At 51.2% G+C, this 13,787-nt stretch overlaps 1 protein-coding gene across 8 annotated transcripts in view; it reads right to left on the reverse strand.

The window, feature by feature from the left end:
* Positions 1-13,787, reverse strand: part of AUTS2 (activator of transcription and developmental regulator AUTS2) — a 663,053-nt gene that overhangs the window by 61,756 nt on the left and 587,510 nt on the right. For all 8 annotated transcript variants that reach the window (XM_046902440.1, XM_046902439.1, XM_015295944.4 and 5 more), the window contains one exon: positions 3,181-3,229. In XM_046902440.1, coding sequence (XP_046758396.1) covers positions 3,181-3,229 — 49 coding nt within the window. The remainder of the gene's footprint in view (positions 1-3,180; positions 3,230-13,787) is intronic.

Raw genomic sequence — 13,787 nt, forward strand, 5'->3', positions numbered from 1 at the left:
TTGGAAGACTCCAAGTAGCAATTCTGAAGCTGGAAGCACAGCTCGCACAGCGCGGGGGATGGAGGGCTGCTGCAGACGAGCGATGCGCTCCTCTTCCATTCCTCCTCCATGGAGAGATCACAGGGTGCTTACCTCCCAGCACAGCCACTAGATTTCAGTGGGAATCATTTTCCTAGATCATTTCAAGCTCTGCAACATAACAAGCTCCTGCTCGGGCTCACAACCAGGGACTGCTCATTTCAGCAGCAGCCACAGCAATTGCTGCCCTGGGGACAAAGCCACATCCCTCTGCAGTCCCCAGCTCTGCTTCAGACCCAGTGCAGGGCTGGGAACCTCAGGGAGCGCTGGCAGCAAAGAGCTGATGGGAACCCCAGAGCCCTCCCAAACACAGCACCACTCTGCTGCCACACAAACCCCAGCCCTGAGGGGCCTCAATGCCCACAGAGCATCCCGAAACTCCGAAGTCTCATTTTCCCATTGAGCAATAAGGGCAGCTACCTCCTAAGTGGATGTCGGGAGACTTCTCTTTGATGGGTTTCCTCCCCTTCATCAAAGAAGGTTTAGGGAGGGGATATTAACTTTGTCCTGGATTTTTTTAATTATTTCTGTTTCTGGAAGGGACAAGTTCCCATTACACACCCATAACAATCCCACACACCTCGAGCTTCACCTCATGGCTAGCCCCAAGCCTACAACTGAATGACAGAAACCTGAAACGCCTCAGGATTTTTACCCACTCCGTGAATACATCGAATCTGTAAATTCTGCTACCTCAGCTGTAAAGAATTCTGCAAAAAACAGAAGTGGCAAGAGAAAAAGCGTGTGTGAAACACGAGGAGCTGAAGGATGCCGGGCAGGCTGGCTCTGGACAGGAGGGATGGCACACTTGTAGGCCTGGGCCCTCCCAGCCAGGAGCTTTGAAGGTTTCATCACGATTTACCCAACACAAACCTGACCCTTTCTGACGAGCAGCTTTTATTGCTTCTGGCAAAAAAAAAAAGCCACGGACAGCAGAGGGGAAGAACTGGCTTCGAAGCCAACAGGCTGAATTGCAGGGAGAGAACTTGAACTTGGAATATATCAAACTGACAGCGCCCGGGCGGTCCTCAGCCGTCCCCAGGGCGGGATGTGGGGGAAGGCAACAGCCCCACGACACACAGAGAGCCCCTGCACCTGGCTGCAAGCAATTACTGACATTATCCCCAACCAGGGGTCTTTTGGGGGGCTCTTTTCCTGATATTTAGCAGTCTGAATGCTAATCCCTTTAACAAAACTGTTCCCGATGCTTTTTCCGCCCTCTTTCCCCTTAATCTCTTTCTCCCAGTGGAAAAGGAAAAAAAAAAAAAAAGAAAAAAGAAAATAAAAAGAGAATACCAGTCAGCCTGGTTTGGCCGCACCTGGATTTGCATTGATTCTCCCCTTGTCATTCATGTTACCAACAGGAATTAGCATATGGCTTTAAGGGGAAACTCAGGAGAAAAAAAAGCCGCCATTTTGATGGAAATAAGGGGCAAAGGAATAATCTACCATCAACTAAAAAGCTTATTTGTGTACGGTTTCTCAAGCAAAGCTTAGAAAAGCCTATGTTGATTTTAGGCTACACAAAGAAATCCTAATCCTTTCAAGGGAACTAAATCACCAAAGAAAAGTACCTCGGAAGAAAAGGCTCCCTGTCAAGCATGGGTACTCACAACCAAATAGATGCCACGAATCAACCTGGTAAGTAAACACTACCCGGGCTGTGGGAAACGTGCTGGGTCCGAACTGAGGAGGGCAGGAAGAGCAGAGGGATTCCGATGTGGTCACAAGCACTGCGGGTCACCCAAACGTGCAGCCCTATTTATTTTTCTGGCTGTGGAGGGGCTGGGGGCAAGCCATACATTCAATTAAAGCCAATGGCTCTACCAGCTCGCCAAGTGAGATCGCCCAGTTAGGCCACCGAGGTCATCCACCCAACACAGGGCTCCCAAACCATGGGAGCACACAAAAAACAGGAACGCGGATCCGTAATGCCATTAAATACGACTCAACAACAGCAGCAGACCTCCAAAGCGACGGTGTACCAGCGTGGGAACCTCACACCTAACAGCATCCCCAAATAAACGGCGTTGTGGGATTAAAACACACAGAGTAACACCGGAACAGCCCACCGAAACGACAAACCAACCCAACACGAAGCCAAACCCACACCCGGCCAACAAAAGAGACCTGAACACCAAATGCATCAAACCTGCGTTTTCTGACCAAGACTGAATCCAATGTCCCCAAAACCACACTAAGTTCAAACACTGCGGGTCTGCAGCCCCATTTAATGGGTAATTACTACAGTGTCGCTGAGAAGTAGGACAGTGGGTGAGAAGCAGAAAGAGCTGACGCATTTCGAAGGCTCTGAATTACACACATGGGCACAACTCATGTCTGGAAGCTGCTCCCTCAGCCCTCCTTGCAAAAAAAAACCAACAAAACCAAACCAAACCCGAAACACTGCAATAAATAAAGGGATAAATAAATAAATACATCCCCACTGCCTTTCTAATAACGCTGCTTCAGGACGCGCTCCGCACAGAAGCTCACTGGCACTGATTTAGGGCGAGTTTTCCCTTAATGTACTGTTATATCATTAGCCACTCTCTCTTTAGATTGCTGTTTGGAGGAAATTAATGGGATACTGAATATTTAAATGTGGCCCTCTATATCATTTATTAACTCTGCAGAAAGCACACAGCACAGCAAGCCATGGTTTATGACTATTATCCTGTGAATACTAAACGCTGGCTGGTTATTACTGTCAGCAGTGCAAATTGGCTATTCATAATTCCACGTCTATCACGGAGCTGATGAGTAACAATCAAGTTAAAACATTTTGAAAACTCTTACAGTTATTTAAATGAGCTTAAATTAAAGCCATTTGTAAAATAAACTATTCCCTAATATTGTTATTTAAATTAATTCTGACCTGGCAGGCACTGAATTATTTAAAGCCTTTATTTTATATTGCTTAAGCAAAGCAATTATCAAGCACACAGAACACGTCTGAAACCGAGAGAAACATAAAAAGCACTAACAAGCTGATTGCAACATCCCTGCCAGACAAGTTACATTTCATCCCCATTGAAACTGCCACGAGCAGAAACGCGTCCGGGGGAAAAATAACGTCGGTGATGCGAATCGCAGCCTTACCTTTATTCGTAACAGCGTTGAACAGTTTCTCAGAGCTGGCATCAGATGCCTGAAAGACCAATAAAAAAAAAAAAAAAGAAAAAGAAGTTACTTTTCCTTCAAGTGATGCATTTCAAAGGTACGGCGCTGCAGCGATACGCGGAGCTGCGGACGTATTTCAGAGAAACAAATCAGGTGACAAAAGCGAGGAGCTGATGGGCTCCGAAGGGAACGTCCATGAGGTGGTGCTATTTGGCTGTGCTTGGCCGCCCTGCAGTGCAGAGACCTCCATTGGAAAGATTCGATTTAATACAAAAAAAAATATATATATATTACATGTACGTTTTTATTCCCATTCATCAGCCGCACACAAACTGCATTTTCGTACCGTAATTACCCACTACGTTCTGGTATTGATTTTGATACGAGCCACGGGTTGGGGAAACGCAGCCCAGCTTTGGGGACTGGCAGAATTGCTGGTTTCTAAATCATATTTTTAAAGTATTTTTGGAGACCCCAACTGCACCAACCACCCGACGGTTGGTACTCCTAAAGCAGCGCTGACAGCCCAGCTGGGTAATCCCACGCACCGCTCTCGGGCACGGCCTGAAAAAGAAAGCCACCATCAGACTGAGCACAGCGTGCATTTCCACTCCGGGTTTCTCTCCCTCAAAGCCATTGATTCCTGACACCACGCTCTGCTCAAACCAATGCTCCTTTCTGTTTCTCATCAAGCCACCTATATCCGGGGGAAGATTTTCCTCCCAGTGCTGTATGAGCACCTCGTGCATCACTGCTGTTCTGCAAGCACGCCGCCTCGTCCTTCGCCCTATTGTTGAAATGAGGCATTTCTAAGTTTCACACCAAAATGCTGAGCTCCCCTTCTCAAAAACTTAACAGGGAAGGGAACGCAGCAAACGTGGATTTCAGACACCCTGAGTGCAGAAGCAGAAAGCATTTCGTCTGTGCATGTGTGTTGAGACGTGTACATGGCACACACAGATGCAAACACACGCACACCCCTCACACCTACACTTCTCTCCATGTTCACTGAACACAGAGAGCTGCTCAGTTCTGAACTCAGTCTCGGACACAGCCCTGCTTTTCACAGTCTGCTTTTCGAGAACACACGGAGATGAAGGCACTCAGCAACCAAACCACGTCAATGGGGGAGAACGTAGCACTCGAGGAAGATTGCAGCCTTCTGATAGAAACTGTTGGCTCAAATGATTAAAAACCATTGTTTGAAAAGCAGGCTTTAATTTCTGGTTGAAGGGAATAGGTTTCTGAACTCAGATTCGGAGTAGAACCATCCAGACAGGCAACACACAGGAGGTATCTCGAGTGCCCAACAACTCGGCTGTGGGAGCACCGAGCGATAAAGGAGCAGATACAGCCCAGAGTGTAACAGAGCACTGCAATCATCTGCCTGCCCTCAACAACAAGAAAACATTTCCACAATTAACTGCAAAAAAAAAATTGCTGTGCTCTTTTTTAGACTTCCAGACAGATTTCAGGTGACCGCTGGCTTATTTAAAAGCTGGGCTGGCGCGTCTCTTCCCGATTCAATACCTTGTAAACACGGGATTTATTGCCCACTGATGGATTTATTATCCAGCGATGAGTTTCCTTAAATTACTGAAAATATGTGAATAACGCACAAATGGGAGAGCCTGAGAAAGCCATGTGCTTTAAAGGGCAGTCCAGTGTTAGTCCAACAAACCAAGCCACGCTCAGAGCTTTCAGGACCGTGCCCATCAGCCTGCTCTGTGATGGGGAATAATGACCCTTCCCAGTGAATTTCATCCGCTGCTGCCTTTTTAAATGCAGCTTCCCTCTGAAGTCAGAAACTCTCCAAACCATTCTTTGTTTTCACAACATCTATCGTGGAAGAAAGAAGGAAAAGAAGAACAAACTGAAAAAAAAAAAAAACCCACCCAAGCCCTCCTATAGTTTCAAGCGTTACTTTATTTTACTGTTCCTAAATCCAACAGCACAAAGAAGCCGTAAGTTTCCCCCATTTACTTCATTTTTCCAACCACCAAAAAGAGGGGAAAAGACACCATTTCGGTATTTTTCAAGAACTTTCCTCCATCTCCAACAATACACCCAGCGCTTGCTTTTCAGCTCCGATCTACCCGGAGAAATCCTGCCGTTCCTATCGCATAAAGCGCTGCCAACACCGCCGTGGAACGTGGAAGCGGCGCCTCTCGGACGATCCGCGGTGCACAAAGCGCTCCGAGTGAGCATCACTTGCGAGCAGATCGGGAGGCGATGCTCAGCCCGGCGCGCACACAGAAAGGCACTCATCTCCCGCAGACAAAGCTCGTCCAGGAGCGAACCCCATTTTGCCTCGCTGACCACACGCTACCGAGCGGAGCAGCAACTTGGAGCAAACGCACCGCCGGGCTTACCGTACAAACAACCACGAGCCGCCCCACCAGCTCCAACCCTGCCGGAACTTTGTCTTTTTCCGCTACTTTCAGATTTTATTTTAAATGCGAGAGAGAGATCAGGGTTACGCACGACTGCTACAGCAGCAGAGGCGATCTCCGCCAGCGGACGCGCGCAGCATCCCTGTCGATGCAACCATTTCTGCGCCCAGGCACCCGCACCACCGCCGAGGGGACAAAAAGAAAGAGCCACGCGAATTGAAACAAAAAGGAAAAAAGAAAACAAAACTCGGCACTAACGCAGAAGGAGCTCACAACGCCCTCACAAAGCCGATCTAAAATCTCCTCCGCGTCGCCAAACGGCCGCGCAGACCGCCGCTATCTCCGCGCCGGGTGCGGGAGGCGGCGGGGCCGAAGCGGGACGTTCGGTGCGCGGGGAGCCGAGCGCCGCGTTCGCCCCCCGCCCACCCCGCCGGAGCCTCCCCGGCGCGGGCACCCCTCGGTACGAGCGCTGCTCGGTCCTCATAGGCGCGAAATAAAAGAACTCAGCAAGCTCCGAGCTCCCGACACGAGCAAATAAATAATTAAGCAGAAAGGGGGGAAAAAAAGGAAAGAAAGGAAAGACCTCCAAGGAGCGTTTCCCTGCTGGAGGACCGCGCTGTCACCCCCGCGGACGCAGCATTTCCCCTCCCCGGCGCGGCGTTACCTGCGGGCGCGGGGCGAAGCGGAGCCGCCGGCCCCGGACTCATGGCGGTGCGGGAGGGGCGCGCGTGTGCGCCGGGCAACTCCGATCCAGAGCGGCTCTCCGAGTCCCGCGCCGAAACCGCAACTAATCCTTCAGGGCCGGCGGGCAGCGCCGGGCCGCCCGGCGGGCATCCTCGGGGCGGCGGAGCCCCGCTGAGCCGATCCCGGAGCCGAGCGGCAGCGCGCGGGCAGCGCTAGCGGGGCGCCAGGACAAAGGAACGCATGTGCGGCTCCGGCGGTCCCGCAGCTCCGGCTCCGGGCGCAGCTCCGTCCCGCAGGGCCCAACTCCGGGCTGGCGCGGCCCCTCCCGCGGCCGGATGGGATTTTGTTTGGTTTTTTTTTTTTTTTTTCTTCTGCTTGGTCTTTTTTTGTTTGCTTTTTTGGGGGTTTTCTTTTTTTTTTTTTTTCTTTTTTTTTCTCTTTTAGGGGGGGCGGTGGGGGTTGGCTTTGTTAGGCCGGTGGGTTGGTTTTAAAAAGTCATGCCCGTCCTCTCCCGAGACAAAGCGGGCTCCCGCCGGGGCACCGTCCCTCCCGCGCTCAGGTGAATTCCATCGGGGAGAAGCAGCGGCCCGGCCCCAGCTCCTCCGGCCCCGCCGAAGCACCTCGCTGGAATGCAATGTAATCCCGGGGGGGGGGGGGGCTCCGCTCCGCTTCGCGCAGCCCGGCCGTGCCTCCCGCTCCGCCAAAGCGCGTCCGCCTCCCGCTGCCGCCGCTCCGCTCCGCACTGCGCGGCGCTCCGACGGCGCTGCCCACCCGGCCCCCGCCGGCTCCGCCCTCCGCTCCCGCCCCGCCCCGCGCCCCGTCAGGGCCCGCCGCACCGCCGCGGGGCCGCTCCGCCCCCGGCCCGGGGCCGCTGTGGGTGTGGGGGACGCGGCCGCCTCCCCCGGCGCTGCCGGCGGGCGAAGCCTCGCGGCACGGAACGGCAGCGGCGCTCCCGGATCGGAGCTCCTCGGGGAGAAAAACCCGTGCTGAAGTTTAGCGCGGGCGCTGAGAAAGTTGCGGTGCTCGGGTTGAGCCCCGTCGGGCTCAGCGGCAGCGGCTGCCGTCCCGCTGTGTGCTTCGGACCGCTGGAGGTTTTTCTCAAGCACCGCACGCCATTACCGATAGCCGCTGCGGAAAGTAACGCACAGCCACGTCGTTACATAAGTGGTTATTTGCTGTAGCGCAAAGCCGGAGCCAAATGGTGTCTCCTATAAGCTATGATGACGTGGAAAAGAGAGACGGCCGTGCTGCCGGTACAGCATTGGGTGTGCAATGGTTCCGGGGCAGTGGGGAGGTGTGAGGGCAGCACCCACCAGCGCCCCGGGATGGGCCCAGCGAGCACACTGAGCTTCCAGCAGAGCGCTGCAATCAGCACCGGGCGAGGGGTGCTGGTGGAGATGTGCTCCATTGGGCTGTGCTGGGAGCTGAGCTGGAGCAGGAATGGGGTGAGCAGGGATGGCCCTGGGCTGCCTGGACCCCCACACTACCTTCCTACCCCGCGCCGATGTGGAACTACAGGACTGTGTGCTATTAGTTCTCAGTAGTGGCCGAGGGCTCCACTGCATGATCCCATTTAGAACATCTCCTCGTCTTCAGCACTGCTTTGTGGCCTTTCCTAAGTCTGCATGTGAGGTGCAGTCACACTGACCTGAAATGGGGCAACTGTCCGGGCAAAGGGGGAGGAGATGAATGCAGCCACAAATGCCCTCAGTCCCACAGCGTTCTCAGCACACCTCCACCACTACCACAAACCACCCTCACCTCGGCCCAGCCGAGCTCCTGCCCTCAGCAGTGGCGGTGCTTCCCAAAGCTGGGCTGTCCCCAGCTTTCTGCACGGTGCCTCGCACAGACCCGGCCTGTTGCGTCTCCCACATTCCTGCACCTGACAGAGGCACAGAGCAGCCAGCAGCACTGTGCCCGCAGAAAGGCGATTCCACCTCTCCTCCGTAGACCCCGCAGCTCCCACTTCCAAACGCGCAGGGCCAGCAGGCAGTGCAGCTGGCGGCTGTCTCTCGAGCTCAGCAAAGGGACTACGGCTCCTGTGTAGCATTTGGTGTCCACCAACAAGAAGTAAACGAGTGCTGAGACAGTGGTGTGAGCACAACACAAAGGGCTGAGGCTGCAGGGATCGCAAGGCTGCCCAGGGCAGGGAGTTAAACTCCTAACACTGAGCTGTGGCAGCTCGTCTCCGAGCACTCTGGTCAAGACTTTCTCCATCCCTGCGTGGTGAGAACTGGGCTAATTACAGCTGAGACTCCTTGCAAGACTTTAATTTATCAAATTCAGCCTGGATTAAACTCCAGGCTTGTCTGTACTGGATTTTTCAAACATTAACCACACGCCACACCTGAAATTTCAGCGCGCACAGAACTGAAATGCATTTACCTCCTCCTCTCCCTAAGGCTGTTAAGGTCTCTTGGCAGGGCTGCGGGCCTCATTATGCTCATTATTCGTGTCTTAGAGATAAGTGGAGGACCTCTGTTTTCCTGTAGAACATTATGCATGCACGAAATGCGTTCTGGAATTCAGAATGAGAGGTTTAGGAATTCACCCAAAGCCAAATTAAATCAAAGGGAGAAAAAACAGCAACGCCACCTCCTAATGTTTTCAATGGCCGCTGGGTGAAGCTTCCCTCTCTCCCGACAGCAGTACTTTCCCGTATTTGGGATATGCCCGGGTAGGTTTGTGAAATCTTCCGACACTTATCTACGTGGGACTTTGCCAGAACGTGGTTTTTTTTGTGTTTTTTTTTCATCTGTCTGTGGTCTCTGTCAGCACCGACGTTCGTCTCTGCCGCAACAACGGCCAAGTGGAGTGCATTGAACTTGGATCAAAAGGGAACTCGAGATCTTTCACTCCCTGGAAGAGGTTTTCAGATCCAACCGCTTTATGGAAATGACCTCCAGCAGCCAGGCAGGGCAGCGGGCGCTTGGCTCCAAGCTGTGCCCCAGTTCCAAAGAAGAATTACCCACCGTTGGCACTGCGAGCGAATGAATATTGAAATTACAGCAGATTATATTGGATTAAATTATTTATGGCAAAGCTCGCCTCACCTGGAAGGTTCTGCAGCTTTTTTTTTTTTTTTCCTGGCACTGCAAAGTCTGGATGTTCCAATGCTTTGGTGCTCTGTGCAGGACTGGAAACATTCATGTTTCCAATAAGCTGCTAATCTTTCCAGAAAGCATGATGGTGTCTGAGCTCAGAGCGTGATTGTGGTGCCTTATAAAGCTTTGAAAACACACATCATTTGGGACATTACTGGCCAGGAGATGCAGGTTCTTTTCCACAAGAAAAGAATTTATGGAGCTATCAGCGGCGTTTTATGGCTTTGAACAGCACACAACAGCATCGCGTCCCAAGCAGAAAGTGCTCGCAGTCGAACGCTTTAAAGAGGTTCAAGAAAAGGACCGGCGCTTGCGAGTGACCCAAACAGCCGCTCCGACAAACAAAACTATGCCATAAAAGGCAGCAACAGCTGTCAGCAAAAAGCAACGTGGGGCAGCCGGGTGCGCTCGCAGCCCCACGGGGAGCTGGCCTGGCTGTGCACGGAGCAGTGCCCTCACACACAGGGGCTTTGTGCTGAGGGAGGAGGGCCACGGGCAGCACCTGCACCAGCCGGGAGCAAACAGAGCGATGGGGCCATAGAAGAGCGTTCTGCTGGCAGCAGAAGTACGGCTTTTTTTTTATTTGACGGAGCAGAAAACTTTTGTCAGCGCGTATTAATGACAGCGCAACTTTTTATTTTATTTTATTTGTATTTTTTTTTCTGCAGCATTCGCAAAACTAAAACACTTTGTAATCCCTTCTTTTATGCAGAACAGATTGCAGTTTTAAGCAGAGGCCCATAAACTGCAGGTTCAAAGAAACCTGAAACTGAATTAGCATAAAAGCTGGAATTCTCATTTATAGGAACAGCAAGGCAACCGCTCTGCAGGCAGTTTTATGATTTTGGTTTCAAATGGAAACAAAGATAAAAAGTGGGGCTCGGGGAACAATAGGGCTGCTCTCTCTTCCCCATCCTGACGGGCCTGGCCCTGTAAAATACTGAGCGGTCTCTGCTGCTTGCCAGGACAGAGCGCAGCCTGGCTCTGCTGGAGGAGGTTGGATGCTTTTCTGAACCCGTTCCCCAAATGGAAAAGCCACCTTCCCTGCCCTGTAAGCACGAGGCACCTCTGCCCCCCAGCTGCTCCGAACAAGCAGTGCCTGTGAGGGAACACCGAGGGTCTGCCTTTCTCTTTGCTGATGGCAAAGAGTGAGAATACACAAATCGACTCCTGGCTGCAGCTCCTCCACCAGGAGAAGCACACGTTTTATCCATCCACCTTCCTGTGGTTTGAACTCTGCCTCACCGGACAGATTTTGGAGCACCGTTCAGCCGGATTTCGCTGCTAGAGACCTCGCCTGGCTCTTAAGCTGCTGCCTACACTCTTTAGTTTAACCGGGAACATTTGTAAGATCCTATCGCAAAATAAGAGGATCAGCTATAAATTCTTCCCCATCCACTGGCGCTCCTGCGAGCGCACTTCAGAAATGCACCGCCGTTCAGCCGGAGCCATTATCTTCCCCTAATTTCTGCCTGCCTGCTACTGAGTTCTGGAGCTGCAGAAGTATTTCAAATTAATTTGTCTGTCAATATCCGTGCGCTGAATCAACTAATAAGGGAGAAGTATTCCTCATTCCCTTCTTCTCCGTCGGAGGAAGGGACTTTCTTACCACCGAATAAAGCACCCTTTATTGTGCGCCGTAATCCTATTCTGTCTTTCAGGTCATTTTGAGCCCAGGAAATGCTGAATCAGCACTGGAAACCAATCCAGTAATTTCTTTCCTTTTCGAACATTCAAGCAAAATAATGAAAATCACATCTCAGTCGATGAGCGGAATGTACGACAGAGATCTGTTATTCCAAGGATCATTTTAAAGGAGGTCTGGTTGGGAAGGAAATACTGCAGCACAACCACGCTGCTAATGCAGGGTCTCTCCTGCTGAACAGATAAATCCCATTTTTGACTGTCATCTCCTATTTAGGCAGCACATTATGAACGATAAATCTGCACATTTAGCCCGCTCCTAAACACAGCAAAGACATTAACTTGGCAAAAGAATGACCGTTACTGTGACGAATGAAACGTTCACCTGAAATATTAATGCACAATATGATAATATCCAACCGATGACCAAAAAAAAAGAACCCGCTGCAGATTTGAATAACTGAGAGGCACGCGAGCCAAACGGGATGGCAAACATGAGAGGAGTTATTACAGCACTGTTAGGAGAACTAACAAATGAAAAAAAAAAAAAAAGCTTGATAAATATTTTCCATAACAAAACACAATTGGTTGCAGTGGGATCCAGCTCTGTTTCTCATTAGTTATCCTTCACTTGTCAGACAAGTTCCATATTTCAGTGAAACCCGCTGAGTATTCTTTATAGTTTGCTGGGGAAAGTGGCTATACATTTAGCACGTTCCCTTTATGCTGTGTGTTTTCACAGGCCTTTCTTTAAAACACACTGTACACGCTTTTGCTTCTCTCCCTTAGGACAGTGGGTTTCGACATCCAAGGAGAGTTTAAAAGCAGGTAACAAGTCATCACTTTTGAAGCCGCGGAGCGAGTGAAGAGGTGCAATAGCCCCAGCAGCCATTATCAGTGCCTGCCAGGGTGCCACAGTATCAAGTTATATGATAAAGCACTCAGCTGACACCAGAAAAATAATCATTCTCTCTCCCCTGCACCACCCCCTTTTTCACAAGGAGGCTTTTTACACTCATTAAATGCAACCTTATCTCTGAAAGACTGCAATCCTCAGCAAATGACAAGTGTGCCTAATCTCATTTTCTGACAAGCGATTCTGACAGCACCTTCCTTTTGATTTCTAAGACACGTAGCTAGACATATATTAATCTGTCAGTCATCGCCCCTAGGAAGGAGGGAAAAAAGGAGCGACAGAGATGAACATTTGTGAATGCAGAGGGAGCGGGGTGAGGAAGGGCTCAGGCTCCTTGCCTGGCTGCTGTCACATCAGTGCTCCTGCTCCAGCCCCACACTGCACTGCCCATGGATCCCAGGCAGGAGCGCAGCCCTGGGACTGCAGCTGAGGGCTTGTCTTGGGGTTCTGCATTGGATGGCACCCCACGTCTCCATGTTCAGCATTGGATATATCAGCATTACAGACAATCCAAGCCTTATTGTCACCACGGCGCACGTTTCAGTTGCAGACGTGGGACTTTCCGGTGCTGGCATTATAAAACATGGAGCCTTAATTCTAGATTTACAAATGGTGAAGCGTGCTGCAAGAACATTGCTTGGTGACAAGAAGCTCTGTGGCTGCAGCTGGCGAGCGGGGCTGGAGCATGGGGGCACGCATGGGCAAAAGGAGGTCTGATAAAAGCACTGAGGCTGAGAGCATCCAGTTGTTGTCAGGCTTAACAATTCTGTACTAACGCTTAAGTGCTGTAATGCCCAAGTGTTTGCTGTAAAACCCAAAGTGGCCCGCAAGGTGCAAAGTGCAGGGACTGAGCCAAGTTAGGAGAAGAGGTGATGGCCTTAAGTTGTGCCAGGGGAGGTTCAGGCTGAACATTAGGAAACATTTCTTCTCAGAAGGAGTGGTGATGCACTGACGCAGACTGCCCAGGGATGTGGTGGGGTCACCATCCCTGGAGGTGTTCATGAAGAGGGGAGATGTGGCACTGAGGGATGTGATCTAGCGCAGTCACAGGCACAGACTGGTGGTTGGACTGGATGATCTTTCCAGCCTTAAAGATCCCATGGTTCTACGAAGTGGCATTATGAGGCTACTAAAAGGCAGGATGTTCAGGAAGTCCCAGCCGTAACACAAGATCTATGGAAAACCTGCAAGCAGTACTGGGGCCCTGATAGCCAGTGGTAAATCAGTGCAATGTGCATGGATTTGCCACTCAGCTGCAAAATATGGGCACTTTATGCATGGCATACACCTGTGAGCATGGGGGTGAAGGGTGTGCTACAGGGCTGCACAGGCATGCACAGTAAGTGAGATGCTACAGACGGGACCCAAAGTGAAAAAGAAGATGAAGTGAGGTGGGAGGCAGCACTCCTCATCTCACACAGCCCTGCTGGTGATGTTCCTCATGAACACGCCTTCTCCGAAATCACAGTAGCACCCCTGCCCACCCATTGCAGTGGATCACCCAGTTTCACCTGCTGCCTGCCAGCCCTTGCATCCTGCTGCCCAACATCCCCGCTGCCCATGCTGCCAGCAACAGCAGCCCATCCTGCATCCTTGCCCTTCCACAGGATGCTGCAGAAGGGCAGGAGCAACTTCACTGCTCATAATGGAATAAGGGAAAAGAAACAAATGGAAGGAAAGCACAAAGGGGCTCAAATCCAATGCTTTAAACCGATGCCATTTTCGCAGTAATACAGTCATTAAGCACTTGTTTGATGGCACAAAAAGTAGGCCGAGATCTTTGCTAATACATTTTATTAATCAATACCTGCACTAGAAGATGGGAACAATTAAAGTTTTCCTCCT

The sequence above is a fragment of the Gallus gallus genome, chromosome 19 (assembly GCF_016699485.2).
Source record: "Gallus gallus isolate bGalGal1 chromosome 19, bGalGal1.mat.broiler.GRCg7b, whole genome shotgun sequence".
NCBI lineage: Eukaryota > Metazoa > Chordata > Aves > Galliformes > Phasianidae > Gallus > Gallus gallus.